General features: G+C 41.6%; 3 protein-coding genes across 3 annotated transcripts; 1 reads left to right on the plus strand and 2 right to left on the minus strand.

Annotated features, from left to right (window-relative positions):
- The first annotated feature begins 1,122 nt into the window (after positions 1 to 1,122).
- Positions 1,123 to 9,966, plus strand: LOC115692324 (actin-related protein 3). The gene is made up of 9 exons (XM_030619137.2): positions 1,123 to 1,349; positions 1,496 to 1,958; positions 3,572 to 3,718; positions 5,544 to 5,636; positions 5,742 to 5,861; positions 6,592 to 6,702; positions 7,078 to 7,203; positions 7,308 to 7,406; positions 9,390 to 9,966. Exons 1-9 carry the CDS (start codon positions 1,300 to 1,302, stop codon positions 9,468 to 9,470), a joined length of 1,290 nt encoding a protein of 429 aa, XP_030474997.1. The 5' UTR covers positions 1,123 to 1,299; the 3' UTR covers positions 9,471 to 9,966.
- A 923-nt stretch (positions 9,967 to 10,889) lies between these two features.
- LOC115692354 (anther-specific protein BCP1-like) lies at positions 10,890 to 11,216 on the minus strand. The gene has a single exon (XM_056308575.1). The coding sequence runs from the start codon at positions 11,214 to 11,216 to the stop codon at positions 10,890 to 10,892; it is 327 nt and encodes a 108-aa protein (XP_056164550.1).
- Positions 11,217 to 17,258: 6,042 nt separating this feature from the next.
- LOC115692355 (probable pectate lyase 5) lies at positions 17,259 to 19,414 on the minus strand. Its single transcript, XM_030619174.2, has 4 exons — positions 19,223 to 19,414; positions 18,385 to 19,128; positions 18,111 to 18,249; positions 17,259 to 17,819 (listed from the first exon to the last, which is right to left on the minus strand). Exons 1-4 carry the CDS (start codon positions 19,336 to 19,338, stop codon positions 17,598 to 17,600), a joined length of 1,221 nt encoding a protein of 406 aa, XP_030475034.1. The 5' UTR covers positions 19,339 to 19,414; the 3' UTR covers positions 17,259 to 17,597.
- Between the last annotated feature and the right edge of the window lie 1,085 nt (positions 19,415 to 20,499).

Consider the following 20,499-nt stretch of genomic DNA (forward strand, 5'->3'; position numbering starts at 1 on the left):
TTCCAGATAAACATGTGTTTTAAAGAAAGAGTTCTCTCAGAAATGATTCTCATTTTTTGTCTAGAAATAGAAAACCTACTTTTTTTTTGGTTCTGATTTCTGGTTCAGAATCGGTTCTGGAACAAAAAGTTGTTCCAGAAATAGAAAAATGGAATTGCGTTACCAAACGGGTTTCTGGTCCAAAATTATTTCTGGGAACAGAAAACCAGTTCTGGACAGAACCAGAATGGTTATCATGCGTTACCTTAGTTTCCCTATCAGCCTAAGAAATCGATTGGTGACAATTTCTACGGCGGTTTAAGATTTGAAATCGCAATGGCACATTCCTACCTAGAGTACGTAAAGGGTGAGATATAGGCCTAGCCCGGTGAACGGGGCTTGATGCCTCGAGCTCGGGGGTGGGCCTGATCCGAGCTCGTCCGGCGGTCGGTCAGGCGTGTACTTCGATGGTGGCGAGGACACACGACATAACATGAACCTGTCGCCAAGCAACCTTGTGTTTTACGTCGTTAATATCCGACGTCACGCCGGGTCCCACCCACGTCGCGCGGGGCAGCGACCGTCCAGTGTCTCCCCCTATCGAACGGCCCAGAGTGGGCCACCGTACCATGCACGCACGCACGGGACGCGCACCACCGAGTCAAACTCGCAAAATCAAACCGGCTCCGGCCCAAAAAAGCAGAAACAAAAGGGAGAAGCAGCAAGCAAAGCGCTGCTGAGTCTAGCCCGAGTTCGTTGTCCTCCTGCTGCTGCTCTCTCTCTCTCTGGTTCTCTCTCTCTCATTATAATTCATTAACTTTTCTTCTTTCTGCAAAATTTCTCAGGTTGCTCAGTCCTTTTCGCTGTTCGTCGTCGTCGTCGTCCACGTCTTCTTCTTCATCTTGAATTTTGATTCATTCCCAAGTTAAGCATCCATTCTCTCTCTCTCTCTCTACCAAACGATGCACGACTCCTCCACTTCACCTACTCCTCCTCCTGCTCCTCCTCCTCCTTCCCCGTCGCGCGCCCGTCGCGCCTGAGCAAGCAGCAGCGCCGCCGCCGCCGACGCCGACGAGAGCCCGCTCGGGGAAGCCTCCTCTTGCTCGCCATCCGGAGCCGCCGCGACGGCGGGGGCGGCGACGGCGACGGCGACGGCGACGACGACGACGACGACGACGACGACGACGACGTCGGCGCTTCTGTAGGCGCGTCGCCTGAACATGATCCCTTGCCTCCCGCGCTCTCTCGTCGGATCTCTGTCGCAGGTCCATCTCCGTCGCCGCTCCCTCCTCGTCCTCCTCCTCCCCGCGTTCTCTCTCCATGGACCCCGCCGCCTCTCGCCCCGCCGTCGTCATCGATAACGGAACCGGGTGAGATTCCGCCCCCGTTTTTTGCCAATTTTGAGCTGTTAATGCAGCGCCGGTGGGGGGGCGCGCGCGCGCGAGCGAGCGAGCCCCTCAGCTCGATTCGGTGGGGGTTTTGAATGGCTCTTTTCCGCGTGGAATTCGATCTGCAGGTACACTAAGATGGGGTTCGCCGGTAACGTGGAGCCCTGCTTCATAGTCCCTACGGTGGTCGCGGTGAACGAGTCGTTTCAGAACCAGTCGCGGAGCTCCTCGAAGAGCAGCAATTGGCTGGCGCAGCACAGCGCCGGGGTCATGGCCGATCTCGACTTCTACATCGGAGAGGAGGCGCACGCTAGATCCCGATCCAGCAGCATTTACAACCTGACCTACCCGATCAAGCACGGGCAGGTCGATAATTGGGACGCGATGGAGAGGTTCTGGCAGCATTGCATCTTCAATTACCTGCGGTGCGATCCGGAGGATCACTACTTCCTGCTGACGGAGAGTCCCCTCACTGCTCCGGAGAGTCGGGAGTACACCGGCGAAATCATGTTCGAGACTTTCAATGTTCCCGGGCTTTACATTGCGGTGCAGCCGGTGCTCGCCCTTGCTGCTGGGTACACCACTTCCAAGGTTTGCATTGAACTTTAGACATTCGTTTTAGAAATACATGGTTTGGACTGGAGTTATCGTAAGGTTCAGTCATCTAAGATAAACTGTTTACGAGGAAGGTATTTTGCTCTATAGATCTTTATCGATGGCAGAGTTGTAGGATCTGCAGATGCTATATTTAATGGAGTTGGTGCTGTAGGAAGATGTTGATGTCTCGATGGAATATTTTTGAAATTTTTGAATGACCTCTTGGAATTCCACTGTGATTAGCACCCGGAAAGATTTATTTCAGAGTGCTAATGAAACTGCTAAGTGCTTCCTCATTTTTATCCATTAGTGCAAGTCATGTCATTTCTAGAGGCAAATCCGTCTGTATTCTCTATTTTTTGAGATCAGCTTCTGGAGATTTTCCTTTGTAGTAACGAGAACGTACTTCTTCGTAGTCCTTTCTCCTGTATAAACTTGAAAATGGAGGCATCCTGTGGGTAGAATGTACAGGTAGATCAGCATAGTTCTTGTAGAATCCTTGAGCAGCAATGGACGGAGGGTTGGCTGCATAACAGTACAATCTTCTCTCTTTAGTGTAAGTTGGGCCTTGGAGAAATGATTGCGCTAAGGTTGTCTGAAATATGGTTATGGTAGTTGAGATCAGTAGAACAAATCATTTTTAGATACAATCTGTTTATGCATTGAAGAGTGTGGTTTACTTTGCATTTGGGTTGGAAATCCGAGCTTGTGGTGAAATACCTCGAACTCAACACCTCAATATTCTTGATACATTTCAATCTTTTAATAAAACTCCACGGTACATGTGATCTCTGCCTTTTCTTTTTGGGTATTGCATATGGAACAGTCATTCAATAAAATGCGACATGAGATTGTTGAACTTGATTGGGTGTAGGTTACCTCTTTGGTGCCTGTATTCTGGATTTTTAGATTTATGATATGAACCTTCTTTGGCTATTTAAACTGAAGCAGTAATTGATGCTTTCTTGAACTGGAATCTAAGTGACTCGTGCTTACTGCTTGATATTGAACATTAATGATCTTCAGATTGCCTACTTTTAACTTCCATTAACTAACCAGGATTAATTCTTCTCATGATCTGATGGATTGTGGAATGAGTGTGTTTAAAGCTTGTTAGTTTTGTTTAAGGCTTCTGGTTCTATGGTGGATTTCACCTAGGACAATCTCTGGTATTTTAATCTGAAATTGTGACATTGACATGCGTTTACTGCTGCAATATTTGAATTATTTTGTTCATGTTACTGGATAGGTTTGTTTTGATATGGTTCAAATGATTAGAATGGAGTTCTGACTTTTTTCTAAAATTTCTGTCTGTTTTACTACTTAACAAAGATAGCCTGGTTACATGGTTTTAGGTATAATTGAAAAGATAAACAATTGCCTTATTTGTTTGGTTGATCTTGTGTGGGGAATTAAGTTAGATATTCTGGTCTAACGCTCAAGAATACTTAAGAAAATAGTTTATTGGAATCAATATTTTTTGAATGCATGAAAAATAGTCTAGATGTCCTTGTGTTTTCCGTGCCACAACGATTAGGCCTTTTGTTCATCTTCTGTACTCTTCTTTTTTCTTCCTTTTCCTTTAGAATGACAATAGCTTTTCTTAGTGTGAGATGACAGGCGTTGTAGTGGATGTTGGAGATGGTGCTACTCACGTTGTGCCCGTCGCTGATGGTTATGTTATTGGGAGCAGCATTAAGTCAATACCCATTTCTGGAAAAGATGTTACTCTCTTTATTCAACAGCTCATGCGGGTACCTTATCCTTAAATCTTGCTTTGTCTAAATAAGAATGTGATTGTTGTCATGTCAGCACATATCCTTGTGATCTGAAATCTTTAGATTGCAAAAGTTTCTTCCTAGGAAGGCAGCGTTAGTTTGTTGAGGGTAAAATTTTGCTGGTTGAGTTTTCTATTATTTGCACTTGTACAAGTTATAGCCTCGTACAGTTTATTCTGTAAGTTTAATTGTCCTTGGACAAAAATTAAGGAGTATTGCAACAAAAATACAAAACCAGATATGATTTTGCGCACGTAGAGTGTATACGCCTTCTCTCACATAATTGTGGGTGAGAGAAAAGAAGTATACAACAAGTGTACGTAATAATCTCCCCATAAAAATCAATTGTTTGGTTTAGTGATTTGACTTTAGTGGGCTGATTACAAAAAGCTTTGTTTCTTTTCACCAACAATGGAATCTATACATACTAGATATCCAACTCGAGACTTCTTTGATCAATCATATGTATCACTAACCAACAATCACCGATTCTAAGTACTTTGTCTTGCAAATGACTTGAGAAGAGTTGACCTTTTGCTTTGCAAGCCTCATATGCCTTCAACTTAGTTTTGAGCAATTTTTTCGAAGAAAATAAACAAATTAAACTTTTAAAACCTTGGAGTGTGTCCTGCTGAAGGCAATACTGAAGTTGAAAAAATTGCCCAATCATTCAAAACCTTGCTGTGGAGTCTATAAAATACACCCTTTTGGTTAAATTGTAATGACTTCTATTTGAGTCACATAAAATCATACGTTGTTATGGAATCCTGTGCTATGGGTCGAATCTATTCAGTCTTTAATTGGAGTAAATGAGAATGGACCCAAATTTTCCATTACTTTCGTGTTTTAATAGTACTAAACAAAGGCTCGGATCCAAGATGTTCAAGATTAGTTGATGTGGTGTTGAGTTACTCAATCCTATCTTGCGAATATTGTGTTGTAGGTTATAATGGGAGCATGAATGACTATAAATTAGCGTACTTTGATTTAAGATGGTAATGATAATATTTTTGCAATGCATCGCATGCCCTAGAATAGGTGGCACTATTCTACCCTCTCTTAAGTCAAGGAATAGGTTTTGACACCAAATAAGAGTTTGAGCTAATGCTTTTTTTACGATTCAACATTAAAAATCCCAATCACTGAGTATGCCAATGATTATATTAGCAAGAATTATTGCGTGGAAAGATCTAAAAGGGATTCTGGCATTAAGATTTTCAAGGTTTAGCCGAGGCTTAGCTTAGGACCCCACTTATTGTCATACTTGGTTACGTGTTGCGATTGTGCATGACTTTGAGATTCATGATGACATTACTGACTAACTTATTTATGAGATTATTTTTGCTTCGCTTTGGGCAAGTACCAGCATTTTCTGTGACCTTCCTGAAATCTATCTCATGTAGTTCCCTATTTGTAAGTTAATGTTGTCTATTTTCTAGTAAATTGTATTCTTCCAGCACAATGGTATCTTTGAATGGACAATGATGCTTGCTTTCCTTTTAATTTCACATGCAGCCATTCGTTTGTTTCCAATGTCCCCAACTACTTATCTGAGAAAGGAAGACTTCTTCAACTTCCTTTATTTCTCCATATGCTCGATAGATTTTCTTTTCCATAATCTTTACTAGTAAATTTACTCATTCAAATGAATCCTCAAGCCCAGTCATGACCTGACACTTTTGTTTGTTTACATCCCTGATTTTTTTTTAGTGTTAATTCATTATGATTTATCATTTGAACATGGTACGATATGATTAATGTCCAGCCAGTCTTACTAGAGGAGGGATGTTGTTTCATGTAGGAAAGAGGGGAACACGTACCACCGGAGGATTCCTTTGAAGTAGCGAGGAAAGTGAAGGAAACTTATTGTTATACCTGTTCTGACATTGTCAAGGTCAACTCAACTTGAAATTTATGCCGATTCTCCATTTCTAGGTATCTCTCTTGAGGATTAGAATCTATTTTCTGATGAGACTCAAACTTGGTAATGATATGTCAGGAATTCAATAAGCATGACAAGGAACCAGCAAAGTATATTAAGCAGTGGAAAGGTGTTAAACCAAAGACAGGAGCACCATACACTTGTGACATAGGATATGAACGATTTCTTGGACCTGAGGTTAGCTTCTCAAATCTCTTCCTTTATCCTTTTCCATGGGTTTCAAAACCGGTTCAGTCTTTAAACCCTTTAGGCTATGTTTCGCTGTTCAACCGGTTGGACCGCTTGTTCATTGCATGTGAACTTGATGTTATCCATTGTACATTCTCAAACAAGGAAGACCATGCATTTTAGGTGGCACAGTGCTCGGTACTCTAAATTATTGGTCATTGGGTTGATTACTCATGTGCCTCCGATTCACTTTTTATTTTTGGTGGAAATACAATCCCAGTTCTTTATTTATAGCTATTGTTTGTCCTTAGAGTATTAAGAAGTGATGTATCTGAGTTGGTGTGATATACTCCTTCAAATTGTAAGTCAGGAGCAAATACCTGTTGAACTGAGTCAGCAGCGTGTTTTTATCCATCTTTTTACCTGAACGTACAAAATCCGATTAGACTGAAGCTCTGTTGCCAATTCAACCAGTTCAACTACCTGGTTTTGGAAACACACTTCTCTCCTTTGTTTCCACTTGTCAGACAACTCAATAATACCTGATATTGGGAAAGACTAGCTACCCTTTCGTGAATCGAAGCTGAAGGAATCAAAATATACCCGATGCTCATCCGTAACTTACTTATTATCATTCTCTTAAAGTATGTGTATACACGTTCAATCTGAAAATGTTCTTTGTTGATTTATATAGTTATTGCTGCATCTTTGTTATAGTAATAATCTGTTTCGATTTCAGGTTTTCTTTAATCCAGAGATCTACAGCTCTGACTTTTCTTCCCCTTTGCCTGTTGTCATTGACAAGTGCATTCAATCTGCACCGATAGACACACGGAGGGCATTATACAAGGTACAGTATTGTTAGTCTAGAATAATGATAAATGACCTTAACTATATTTGTAACTTAGTACATGCTTATATAAACTTACAACAGTCTCATCTCATTTATAAGATTGATCTTTATATTCTCTGTACAGCTGTTTTATTTTAGTTCTCTGCAGAAACCAATAAGAGCAAATGCAGGAATACTTATTGTATACTTAGAAGATTAAAATACACATATGGAAGATTCATTTATATAGTTGAAAGACCGAAGAAAAGCTCTATTTGCAAGGAAATAATGGATGGAAATAGTTGAAACTTGTTGGATTGTTTGTATGTAGTACTTGACCAGGATCTTGGTTGGCTCATTTGTATGTGTCAAATTCCTTCTGTGAGATTGCAGAATATTGTGTTGTCTGGGGGATCTACCATGTTTAAGGATTTCCACAGAAGGTTACAGCGGGATTTGAAAAAGATTGTGGATGCCCGTGTTCTTGCTTCTGATGCCCGACTTGGTGGTGAAGTAAAAGTGAGCTCGCTGGATTGTATCAACTCCTTGAGATCTACCGACTAAGCCTATTTCCTGTCATACTAATTGGCTGAATGGTTTTGCCATTCTTATCTTGCCTTCAGGCACAACCAGTAGAAGTAAATGTTGTTAGCCATCCTATTCAGAAATTTGCTGTTTGGTTTGGGGGCTCTGTACTTGGATCGACCCCCGAGTTTTTTGAGGTATGTCACTCATGCTTATTCTCGTAGTCGGAACATGATACTGCACAGATTAGATTTCCTTCTTCTGTGTATTGGAACTCTTCTCAATTCGTATCGAGTTCTGTGGAAATTAATGCTGTATCCGTTGCGCTACTGATGTTTATTTAAAATTGCTTTAACATAGGGAGTGTGTTATATAGAATGAAGATGAAAAAAATTAAATAGGGTCTTCCTCGGAATTGTTGGGTATGATGGTCTTAATGCTTGAGACCTTATGAAAGATTGTTGGTAAAGGGAGAATAAGGGTTTGTCTGATAAGACTAGGAATTTGGCTTTGCATTTTTAGTATTGAATACTTATGCTGCAGAGCATAAGTCAAATCATTATTTTAGTCCGAATTTTAATTACAGAACTTGATTGAGTTGTTCTATGATCAATGTAATGAAGACCGAAAACATTTCGACAAAAAAAAAAAATTGAAGACTGAAAACACCGAATTTCCAGAAAATCATCCATAGAGTTTTGAAATGATAGACACATGTTTAGTATCTGTTAAACTATATTTAGCAGAACTAGGGATTAGTTGGTGGAAATTTTTTAATGAAGTGTGGGGTTTATAAATAATCAAGTTAGGGATTTATGTATCAGATATGAGTGTGTTTCTATGCTCTATAAATAGAGCTCTTAGAAATCTTATTCAAGTCAAGTGAGTAACGAGGTGACCATTTTTGTTTTCTCTCTCCCTGTTTCTGTAAGCCTCAAAGAAAGAGAGGAAACAAAAACCCTAGCTTTGTGTTTTCCTCTTGCCTTAAGTACAAAAAAATGCTCCTAATCTATTGTCAGCATCGATCACCACCTTCTTTCATTATTATTACTCTCCTTCGCCATTGATCTCGTCGCTGACTTGTTTTCAAGTCCTTGGCACCTGGCCTACGACTCTTATTGACAATCTCTCATACAGTCAATGGCGAACTCGTTAAACTTTCTTTGTCACCATCAATCTCTGTCGTTATCTGTGGATGCAGTCGGTCACTCAAGCCGTGTCGCCATCCATAGAGCCGCCAGTCTTGCCTTTGTTTTGAGGCCGTTCTCGTATGCCCACACTAATTGCTAGCACTTCCAATTGCGAATTTTCTTTGGCATGTGTCATTGTTGTTAGTCTTCTGTCCCATCTGTTCGTTACCATCAACAGGTCCAATGGCCATCTTGCTTGTATTAAGCGTTCTTTAATCTAAAGTAACGTCAGGCTCAACCAATATAATTAGGTCACGGTCCTAGTCTCTGTTGAGTGCCTTTCAAGGCAAGAACTTTGTTGCTTCACCATTTCAGTCTCCTTTCCCATGGACCTCTGCCTGTATCAGTATACCTCTTAATGTCGGTGCCACTTGTTGCCACTTCGCCAGAGCTGCTTCTAGTGGCTTTCATGTGGATTGACTAAGCTAGGGGTAGAATCCTTCATGACTCTTGGTCGGTCTGTGGTTTCTATCAGTAGAGCATTCTTCATTTCAAAAAAAAAGGAAAAAGAAAACTTGATGCGTGAGCATCAGATTCGACTGAGCAATTCTAAAAAGAAAAGAAAAGAAAACAAAAGAAAAGAAGAGGAGTCAACTGTTGATACATCGACTGTTTCTTTCTCCGGTGCTTCATAAGTTAATTCTGTTTTTGATGTGGTCAAATCTTGTTTATTGTATAAGGTTCGACTTGCACTATTGTACTTTTCTAAATCCACCTTTGACTGAACCTGCCGTTCTCTTTGCATCGCATTTAGCTTCGACTGTCATTGTATTTGCAATTTTTAGGAGGATGAACTTACTTGTGGATTACAAATGACCATTTAAAAACATTTCTTTATTCTTTCAGGACCATGCACTTGGGATTACTTTTGTTGAATTACTTAATCTGTAGTTCATTTGAATAGTGACTATAATCTGTTGAAAGAATCTAAAATTATGCCTTTTTCTTTTGTCGAATTCTTTGGTTATAACGGTTTTTATATGTGTGCAGGCTTGCCATACGAAAGCAGAGTACGAGGAGTATGGGGCAAGCATATGCCGTACAAATCCAGTTTTCAAGGGGATGTATTGATACATGACGAGGAACTCGACTTGGTTGACATGCCTGGTGAAAATTGCCCAGAAATGCTTGACCATTTGCAACTGTGGCACCTCCATTTAGCTCTGAGACCGACCCTGCCATACACTCGTATATTCTCTTGCCATTGCGTCCGGAGGTGGTGTATAATACATGCCTTTTTACTGCTCTGTCTTACTTTCAAGGAATGTACTTCTGGTGCTCATTCTTTCATTAAGGATATAGGAGATTAGGATGGCTCTGATTTTGCCGCCAAGAGGTCTCACCATGCCGGATTCGACCGGTAGTTCTCATTCAGTCACATACAGAAGAAGCTTAATTGCATTCTTAGGTTGCAGGTTAGATGGATAGGGGATAGTGAATAGAAGGTTTTGTTTTCGGTTTTACCATTTCCTTCTTCGATTACTTTAGATGACGTACATTTTGAGGTCGGAACTCGATTCTTTCTGGACAGAGTTGGATCATAAGATAATGTGAATTACTTTCGCAACGTCTGATATGTATGTCTGCAGTGATTGCTGAAAGTTGTGAATTTACGGCGCATTGCTCCTCTTAGCTTTAAAGTGAGGATGCGGAATTTTTTTTGTTTGGTCGGAAGAGGATGCAAATTGATGTGTATAAAAAAGTGAGGATGATAATTGAAATTTTCCTTTAAAGGTAATACGACCAGATATGTTTTAAAAATAAAGTTTACGCATGTTTGAAAATATTATACTCATATACCTGATACGTTTTCACGAAGTCTAAAGATTATTCATTCTGATTGTCACTGAAAATCAAAACTGGAGACGTTTTGAAGAACCAGATAGGTACTCAATTTCGATGAATGACGACCTCCTTTCTTATCCGCCTCCATTGAACTAAAAGTTTGAACATTCAAAATGTGGTTCGGACAGATCATTTCGCTAGAAAGGCGCTCCGATGTCGATAGTCGTTGCATTTTCTTTTTCCTATGTCAAACGAGGCGAGCGAGAAGCGCGCGGACACGAAGGGTCTCCCGTGAGTTGATCGAGCGCGTAGGATCTCCTGCAACTTGGTCGAGCACGATGGGAGTACGGAGTATTGAGCTGGTTTTAACCTGTGCATCGCCTTCTTAAGGTACTATAGTCGAGTTCTAACCTGGTGCTTAAACAACCACATTGTTTGACGGTGGTGGACTCTTTTAATTAGATCGACGCCCAAGATTTGTTTGTTCTCTCATTTTGCGACTTTCATTGCTATGCTTTCCTCTCGAAAAGCGTGTCCCGTTTTTATTGCACCTTCATCAACGTTTTGTGGGAATGAACAAGCAATCACAAATCAAATGAAATAGAAAAGGGTCGTCTTAGAAGGGCACCGTTCTTTAATCGTTATGTGATGAACAAGGTACCATATTCTTTGACATTCTTAATGAAAGCTATCGTAGTTCGTCCCTTAAAAGAAGTACCCGGCGACAGCTGCGACTGCTGCGACGGCGGAGACCTTGGCAACGGTGGCGCCGCTTGCGGTGGAAGGTGCTGGGGCCGTTCCGTCTTCGGTGGGAGGGAAAGCTCCTTCCGGGATGGGCCCGCCTATCGGGGCCTCGACGGCGTCATCTCCGCTGACGGGACCCTCGTCGATGGCTCCGATCGTGCTGTCATCAACGGGGGCCGACGCTGCGCCGGTGGAGACTGCAACCGGGGCGCTGGCTGGTGCCTGGGCGGATGCCAAGCCGAGGACGGCAATGAGCACTAGGGCGAGGACAACAAGTTGACGTGCCATCTTTCGGCTTTTGCTCAAGTTTTCGGGGGACGGAGATATTCGTGCAGATGTTTTCTCTTAGGTTTGACAGAGAAACAGCTGCAGAATTGGTAGGTGAAAGAGACAACGTTGTTGGGGGGAGAATTTGAAGAGAGTTGGGTCGATTAACTTAGGATGGAGCGGTCAATGCGGAGGTGAAGGCATGCTGTTTGTGAGGAAAGCCATGAATGTGCATGCCTCTTTCTTCTGGCTTCAAGCTAATTTTAGCTCATCGTTTTCTGCGGCTCTTAATCTGTTTCCTTCTTTTTGGGAATATAACGGGTTGAAGCGCCAAATATTCATCAACCTAATTCTTGCTAAGCCTTTCTCTGTGCAGCATTGACGATATCGATCTATCTTGATCAGGTTGTACAGAAAGATGTCATTAACAGCAAACCGTCGGGGGATATCAGGTATAACACGAAGCTGTAATGCGAAGACATACAAGCATCGTTCTCGGTTTTGTGTGAATGATGAATTCCCTTGTCTGCGGACAAAGGCGAGTTGCACTTTGTTCGCGGCATTAACCCGACAATGCTTTTGGAATGAAAAAAAAGAGACCATTCTAATTCATTATGCATGAGGTATGAAACTTGTAGAGAATAAGTAACAAATCGATTTAACGGCATCGAAACTTATATGTTGTGATGGTACTTCACTAGCGGTAGAGAAGCCAGTGTCCTTCAAGATTCTCATTTATCTGATAGCATCATTCGCACAACCGCCGTCGTCTGACAAAGATCACTGCATTGCTAGTGGTGATCTCTCTCTCTCTCTCTCGCGCAAGATACTAAGGTTTGTCTATCTCCGTTTCGTGTTAGCATCATGTGTCAACTTTTATTGAGCCAACAATAGGAAGAATATCCAAGAGGCTGCGTCTTCATAAATTACACTATGAATCAATTTGAGAGTGTTGAAGTCAATTAAATCTCGTGGGTAAAATTTGTGAATTTCTTTATGAGATTGAGAGATTGTTTTACGAGGAATTGTGATGCTTAACTATTGTGAATTATTGGGTGTAATTAAGTACTTTGAAACACTATGAGTATTTGAGTGACTAAAGTGTAGTTGCAATTTTCGTTGTACCGCTTTAATTATAGTGGAAGTGTGTGCTACTCTCCTTGTAGAGTAGGTTCCATCGATCGAACCACGTAGATCTCGTGTCTGGTCTATATCTTCGTTTTGTTTATTTTATTGTTTGATCGCTTCCACAACAATTGCTGTGAGAGCCAAGTTTGACTGAGTTGAAGCGAATCAATGGCGGCAAAAGAAAGAAAAGTAACCATCGACAGATTTGATGTGAAGGGTTTTGGTTTCTAGAATATACCGATTGAGGATAATCTCTACTAGAGAAATTTGCCCTTACCTCTATCTAGGGAGAAATCATATTCAATGAAGGAATTTGATTGGAATTAGGCATTAGGTGTTATTTGACTAACGTTGTCTCGTAACGTCGTATTTAACGTTGTGAAAGAGAAGACCAGCATGAGGTTGATGAATGTGCTGTCGAACATGTATGAGAAGCCCTCTGCGATCAACAAGGTCTACTTGATACGACATTATTCCACTCAAAAGATGGGCGAAGTTATGTTGGTTATTGAGCATATGAGTGAATTCAATGTGGTATTTAGCCAATTGAGTTTAGTTGAGATTGACTTAAATAATAAGGTAGGTGCTTTAATCCTATTATCCTTATTACCCAATAGTTGGGATACTACTATTACTGAAGCTTAAAATTTAATGAGGTCCGCCACTTGACTCTAAGTGATGACTTCGAAGAGAGAATTTGGTAAACCTATGTCTACTACTTTCATTGGTGAAGATAGAGAGATCTAGTACTCGTATTAGTAGGAGTAGTGTGAATGTGAATAGACGAAGTCAATATAAGATCATTGGTGTTGTTTGTTAGAGTTGTGACAAGAGGGGACATATAAGAAGAGATTACTTTAAATTGAAAAACAAGAATGGCAAGGGAATTGGAGTTGAGTTTATAAATGATGTTGCGGCTGTAACTGACTATACTTTGGATAGTGTTGGCTATGTCTCATCTATCACTGATAATTCATTGTTTGACAGATGAATTATGGATTTTGGCTGTTAGTTTCGCGCTACATCAAACAGGAATGGGTTACTACTTATTAATGCACGAATAGTGGTAAAGTGCAATTGGGAAACGATGTTGTGGGTTTTGGTGATGTCAAAATCAGAATATATGATGGTAACTTAAGGATATTGACAGGGTGATGTGTGTTCTGTAGTTGAAGAAGAACCTAATTTCCTTGAGTACCCTAGATTGAGCTGGGTGGTCGTATACTTCAGAAGGTAGAGTTTTGAAGGTTATTTGAGTTGCCTTAGTGATAATGAGATGAATTAAGCACAGTGGCTTGTAAGCTTCAAGGTGAGATAATGGTGAATTTTGTTGTGGAGATGTTGAATGCATTTGTTTGCAAGTTTGAATTGTTGCATATACGTTTGGGGCACATTGGTAAGAAAAGCTTAAAGGTTTTACGAGAAAGGAATCTGCTATATGATTATGTGGCCTAAGAACTGTATGTATACTGGTGCTGTGTCACGGGCAAATAATGAGAAGTGCAGCTCAGTAAAATTAGTAGAGAAACCACAAAGATTGAAGAGTGATTCACTTAGATGTTCGTAAACCGACGTGATTTTCTTTGAGAAAAAGTGATAGATTTATGCTAAAAGTTGTGGATGTTTGTACAGAGGTACAAGTTTGATGTTGTTGTTGGGATAAGACAATTGAGCACTTTGATCGAAAAGGAGATTGGTAAGAAGATCAACAAATTTTGCATGAAAAAAGGCATAGTGAGACACCACACTAATGTCAGTGAACCACAACATATTACAAGGTTGATGATTAGAACATTACTAGAGACATCCCAAAAACTACTCTTTAGTGCTGGTATAGCGAGAAAATTCTTGATGGATGCGATTAGTATGGTGAGCTACCTGGTTAATAGATCATGATCGACTGCGATTAGATGTTGAAATCTCGAACAAGCATGGTCAGGTAATCTTGTTGTTAAATCTATTATTAGAATATTTGGTTGTTCGTATTATGTTCGAGTGAGTAATAGTAAGCTCGATGAAGAAAGTACTATATCTAGGCTGTACAAGGTGAGCGGGGCTATCGATTGTGGTGCTTGGAATTAAATTCACTTGTTGTTAGTAGAAAAGTTACGTTTGACGAGTCTTCAATATTTATGGGTAAAAGTGTTGTTGACAATGTTTACACTGATATGGACGGTATTTAGCTTAAGGTAGAGTTGCAACAAAAAATTTGGCGAGGTAGTGGGCGTTAGCGTGGTAACCGACACATATGGTGCATGTAGCAAGGTGGAGCCTATAGAGCCAACAGTTTCTGTAGCTGTTGAATTTGACAAGGTACGCCTTCGATCTCTTGACATATATGGATGTAACGATGGTTTTGTTTTATTTTTAGTACAAGACATTGTGTCTAAAAATCCTTTTGGGGGCGATTAAAGGTGCAGATGGAGCTGGTGTTCTAATGTGGTCCACATTTATGGCGAAATTCAAATGTGGCTTGAAAGTTGTCTGTGATAGTTGAGACTATGAGAGATAGAAGCGAAGTTCGAATTCCAGAAAAACGATAAACATCGAGTCAAGGTACATATTGAAAAAAACATGTTTCGAGTTTGAGCTTGAAAAAGAAATTTTCCCAATCCACGCAGGTTTTCTATGTGAGTGATTACTTAGTTTGAATAGGTTTCCAATTCTTGTCTATATAACGAGTGATGGAATTATTTGATCGCACAATGAGTTTGCCAACCTGATCGCAATCTAAGAAGTCCAAACCAAAGTTATACTTTAGCCAATATTTTATTTTCCTCAATTCCCAACTTGTAGTTTTACATTGAATGAACTTTCAGAGTTTTTGAAAATGTTACACATTCCAAAATAATAAATGTGAAGGTCCTCATCACATGAGAGGGTTCGCCCCCCAAAAAAGGCCACACGAGCGGCCTAATTACTGACATACGAAGCTCTCTCGTGTCCTTCTGCCATGTTAACTGGTGAACCTTGAATAATCTTATGCAATATCATGCCACATGTGACACTCTGTGCGTGTATGTGTGTCACGCACATAAGGAGCCTGTTCCAAATTAGGATTGGAATCTTCTAAATTTATAAAGGGGTGTCCTACCAGGCGTGCACCGTTATTGAACCGCATTATAGCTCTCTTTATCTCATTTGTTTACTGATTAAAATATATATATAAGGGGATGACTTTAATTAGTAAATTATCCATTGACCAAAATACCTTTCTCTCTTGCCTCGTCATCTTCGCGGATGGAGGAGGGCTCCATGGCCGCGACCCCCTCATTGTCACCAGGTCCAATGTCCTTGAGCCAAAACTCGACCTGTGACGAATAGAGCATGCAAAGAGCCGAGGGACAGTGGCACGATGGGTGCTTGGAGACGGAGGCATCATTCGCACGACAAGAGCAGGGAGTGTCGGTATCGGGCGACAGATGCGCGGCCGGAGCCATGGTTACGGTTGGCTCGGCAGCTATGCACGGTGGACGGGTGAATGTGTGGATGGACCCAAGGCAAAACAACATCCGATCTGAGTCATCTAATTCACTTGTCACTAATGTTTTCAAAATAACTTTAACTTTAGAGAATTCTAATTATAGAGGCTGTCAATCCGTCCATGAATCAACACCCTTTTCCTCTCAGAGTGGAGTGGGGCTGGCAGGATCCTAGGGCGAGTGTTCGAAAAAGACGGGGACATCTTGAAGGGTACAATAGCTGGCGTTCGTGTCTTTCAATAATGCAATAAGCTTGGGATCTGACAAAAGTCTCGCATGTTTTGAGTATGTGTAGGTCGTCAATTTCATATGCACATGTTCGGGATCTAAGTCTCTCCACTTTTATCGCCACATCACGAATTATATGATAAGAACTTAGCTGTTTTCCATTTGGTAGTCCTACTCCAGAAGCACTAGATGACTATCCGGTCGAACCAATCCTGAAACAGTGGGTTATACAATAGGCCTTAACTATTTTTCTTCAAAACTTCATATTATAATGACTCTTGGAGCTTCATGATTGGTTGCATGGACGATTACGTAATACGGTCTTCCAAAAATAGTTTAAGCGAAAACTTCATCATCTAAATGTCTCCGTAAGTTCTTCATCATCTAAATGCCTCTGTAAGGGACGGTCATCGTACATCCAAGCACTCGTTTTTGCGGTACCAGTAAGACATCGATCACTTATTTAGAACACATTCATAGCACAGACATCTTGAAGTCGGATTGGGGGGTAATAGAAATTATCCCGATTTGATTCGATACACCAATCGATTCATGCTTTAGAAAACAATGAGATTCACATCGGAGATCCCTCGAAAGGACACGAACTTCTCTAATGCAGCATGGTTAGCCTCCTGATCATGTATCTGATAGAAAAACACCATACATTTCCAAGAAAATCTGACTGTTCCATTTTCTAGACAGAAGAAGATTTCCCTTGTCTGCCGACGCTGCATTTGCTGTTTGTGGATAAGATGGGGTGATGGTGGTAGGAGGTGCGTTGGTGGTCATTCATGGCAAATCTGAGCTTGTCGGGGACAAGAGGAGCTTTAATAAATGGAAGCTGAGAGCAAGCATTGCCCTCCGTCGTATGGAATGGACGAGCATGTTACTTCAATAATGGTACTTGAAAAGAGCCCACCAAGAAGAAAACAATTTGGTCCCGTTTGATCACATTGTTGTTCAATCACTCATCAGTCTGGAGGCTTTGTCATGCATATGTTGCCAAATCATCAGCCTTTTACATGTTAAAACGAGCTAAAAGTTCTGTGAACTGTCAAGTTTTAGAGATTGGTTTTGGTACTAGGCTTCTCAGTTGAGCACACTTCATGCCCCGGCCATTCATATGAAGAGGTTTCCAATCTCTTTGTTATAGAAATGAGCCGGTCCGAGCGGGCAATTGTTTGGGTCAGATGGACAATTCGAATGATCGGAATGCGCACATCGATTAACTGAATAATTTCCCACTAACATTCGCGATAGGGCTTATTGTGGACTTTATCGATCGGACAATGTCTAGGTGTTTGGTGAATTCAGTCGGAATATGCAACCCGAATTCCCATCATAGAAGAGAAACATAAGCATTATCACTATAATTCTGCTTATCGCTATAATTCTTGTGTAATTACAGTCGCCATAGTTATTTCCTTGCCCTTCCTTCTCTTTCCCCTTCCATCCACTTTTCTCCCCCCGTTTTGGCAGTCATTCTCACTAATAATCCCCCAAGCAAAGCAACTTAATTAAGGCCAGATCAAGGTAATCACTAATCCGTCTATGGATTAACTGATTAACAACGCTTGCCCTTCTTGCAACCGAGCGTGCCCGCGCTCGCCGTGATGGAACCCACCAGAGACGACGGCCTCGCGCCCAGGCTCGAGGCCTTCGCATAGCTCGAGGATGCGCCGGCTCCCGAGGCCGTGAAGAAAGCCCCGTTCATCAGAAGATCTCCCTCGGACCTCCAGTTCCAGTGCTTCCAGTCGCTCTGCGGCGCGTCCTCGTGCTTAGTCACCTGATGAGAGCCAAAACCACACACTTAACCGTGTCATTCACATGGAATTCCAAATTTAATCATACTACATTTCGATAAAATGCAAATTCATAACACTAAGATCACTTCGAAAAAATTGAATTTTTTAGTGTACGCATTGCTTGAAAATCGCCCGTCTTCAAATTTTTCGCGCGACAATTCGAAAATAAAGGAGCATACTTAAGATAATTAATTCCTGGACCACCCAAATTCTTCCTAATTTTAACTTTTAAAATTGTCTTTGAAAATAATAATAGAGAGTAATCGTCTCACCTCCTTGTTCAAGACGTCGTCTGGAGCAACGAATCTGTTGCCCTGGCTATTGATTGTGGGTGCCGCACTGCCACCGATTGCATACATTTCCCAATGGGTATAGTCATTGTTCACCACATGGAAATACCCATGTCTACATCTGCAAAAATAAATAAATAAATAAATGATAATTAAATCAATAAAATTCGAGCTTTTGCCATTCTTTATTAGTTCAGAAAATCAAATGTGGTTAGTATAATGATAAAAGTAAGACAAAATCATTGCCAGTAATCACCTGGGCATTCTTTGGACTAGCCCCTCCCCAAAGTGGTTGAAGGCAATGGTGACTTGCATGTTCTTGTCACTAGTGTAAGTGTCACTATGCCCTAGGAGCATGACCTTGTTATGGTGAGTCAAGTAGTTGTTGGACAGAGTGATGGCCGTGGCTCCACGGATGGCGTCGATCAACCCGTCGTGGCAATTGGAGAGGGAGCAATGGTCCACCCAAATGTGGCTCCCTCCGAATATCGACACCCCGTCGCCGTCCGAGATGGTCCTCCACCCGTAGTGATCCGGTGAGTCCCTCACATACGCGTTCCCGCCCTGCTTGCAGTCGTGTATGTTGAGGCCGTGGATGATGATGTTGGTCACGAACTGAATGGTGATGCACGGGCCGCCCGCGATGTGCACGCTCGTGCCCCGGCCGTCGATAGTCTTGAACGAGTTCATGATCAGCTCCTCCTTGAGCCTTATCACCATGTCCCGGGCGAACACGATCCATAGGGGCTCGTCCTGGATCACGGCGTGCCTCAGCGTCCCTGGCTTGGGGTTCACCGGGTCGTCGTTCCCCGGGTCCGTGACGACGTAGATCTTGCCATCCCGGCCCCCGATGGCATGCTTGCCGAACCCAATTGCGCAGTCGGCAAGCCGCTGCCGGTTCGTCTCCCAGTTTGGGTCGCACCGCCAGCAGTCGTCGATCGGGTTGCCTGTCCCGCAGGAGAGGAAGCCGAGGTTCCTTCTCGACGCATTGCGGATGCTCCTGTGGAAGACCATAAGAGAGCATATGGAGAAAATCAGATTGTGAGTAGCAAAGGCAGATTAGTGCCTTGAGGAAATAATCCGAGGGTACTTACTCATTTACTTCTTGCACGACTAGTTCAGGATCTTGAACTGGGGATGAAGAAGCAAATGCATGAAGAGCCAGAACAATGTGCATCAGGAGAAGTGGGAGGCGTGGATGAATTGCCATTGCTCTATTGCTGGTCCTGGCTAGAGAGGGATGCGTGATGGCTGTTTCCAGGAATGAAAAGATGTGGTCGACGGATTTATAAAGGAAACAAAGGTATGCAAAGGTGCTTTACTAGGGCGTCGTGTTTGGGCCCCAAATTGTTGAATAATTTCTCACTTCAAGGTCCCAGTACTCTCTCTCAATTACCTATTTTTCGAGGAAAAGAATAGGGATAACGATACAAATAGTAATTTAACTTTGGCCTAATAGGTAACGTGGTCCTTAAACTTTTAATTTAATCAATGTGATCCCTGATTTTAGCCTAGTGTGCAATGCGATTCATGAATTTTAATATGTTCCATGTAGTCTCTAGACTTTTGGTGTATGTTCAATTTAGTCCCTCAACTATATGAAAATGTTCAATGCCGTCCTTCCATTAATACAAGTACAAGGACAAATATTGAATATTGTCAGATAGTTTAACGATTAAATTGAACATATACCAAAAGTCCATGTACCACATTGAACAAACTAAATGTTTAGGGACTACACTGCACTTTGGGTTAAAGTTCGGGACCACATTAAATAAATCAAAAGTTTAGAGACTACATTACATATTGAGCCAAAGTTCAGGTATCACTTGTCTCGTTTTCCAAAAGAACAAGGGTTGTTTTTTTTTTTTTTTTTTATATATATATCAGGACAAGGGTTGTTTAGGGAGGAGCAAGATGTACCAACCTAGCAATAAGGGTGTTGTAAGAGGGAAAGCTTATAGTCATTATGGTGAAGACCAAACATGTTTGTTTCATCTTAAGCACACTGTCCTTGCCCGCTTAGCTTCACACCGACAGTTTTCTAAGTGAAGCTTTGTGGGCTTGCTTTGGTTGCTTTCTCCATCATCCATAGCAACATCATGCATGTATAATTCATTCTCGCCTTTCGTTCCATCATATGAATGAATTATCTTGTATGGTCCATACTCCATTGTAAGCACATGTTGGCACTAGAATAATTCTCAAGCTGGCACACACCAATGCGCTCGTTTGCTGCTAGTGAGAAAGCAACATCAACTACATTGACCCGAGACGACCTATGCTACAATGTAGTTACATTGCTCGCATTATGAGGTTCAATGTATCGATTGCAAATTGGTTTGATATTGCACATATAAAATACACATGT

Source organism: Syzygium oleosum, unplaced genomic scaffold (assembly GCF_021117445.2).
Source record: "Syzygium oleosum isolate NSW1041296 unplaced genomic scaffold, Sole_v2.1 Sole_v2.01, whole genome shotgun sequence".
Taxonomy (NCBI): domain Eukaryota; kingdom Viridiplantae; phylum Streptophyta; class Magnoliopsida; order Myrtales; family Myrtaceae; genus Syzygium; species Syzygium oleosum.

What these genes read in the sequence shown, in the direction of transcription:
- LOC115692324 (XM_030619137.2), top strand. Translation starts at nt 1,300, where the DNA reads ATGGACCCCGCCGCCTCTCGCCCCGCCGTCGTCATCGATAACGGAACC. An exon ending in AACGATTTCTTGGACCTGAG is followed by an intron (nt 5,862 to 6,591) that starts GTTAGCTTCTCA and finishes TTTCGATTTCAG; the next exon opens with GTTTTCTTTAATCCAGAGAT. An exon ending in CACGGAGGGCATTATACAAG is followed by an intron (nt 6,703 to 7,077) that starts GTACAGTATTGT and finishes GTGAGATTGCAG; the next exon opens with AATATTGTGTTGTCTGGGGG.
- LOC115692354 (XM_056308575.1), bottom strand. Translation starts at nt 11,216, where the DNA reads ATGGCACGTCAACTTGTTGTCCTCGCCCTAGTGCTCATTGCCGTCCTC.
- LOC115692355 (XM_030619174.2), bottom strand. Translation starts at nt 19,338, where the DNA reads ATGGCAATTCATCCACGCCTCCCACTTCTCCTGATGCACATTGTTCTG. An exon ending in CTAGTCCAAAGAATGCCCAG is followed by an intron (nt 18,250 to 18,384) that starts GTGATTACTGGC and finishes TTATTTTTGCAG; the next exon opens with ATGTAGACATGGGTATTTCC. An exon ending in ACGACGTCTTGAACAAGGAG is followed by an intron (nt 17,820 to 18,110) that starts GTGAGACGATTA and finishes GGCTCTCATCAG; the next exon opens with GTGACTAAGCACGAGGACGC.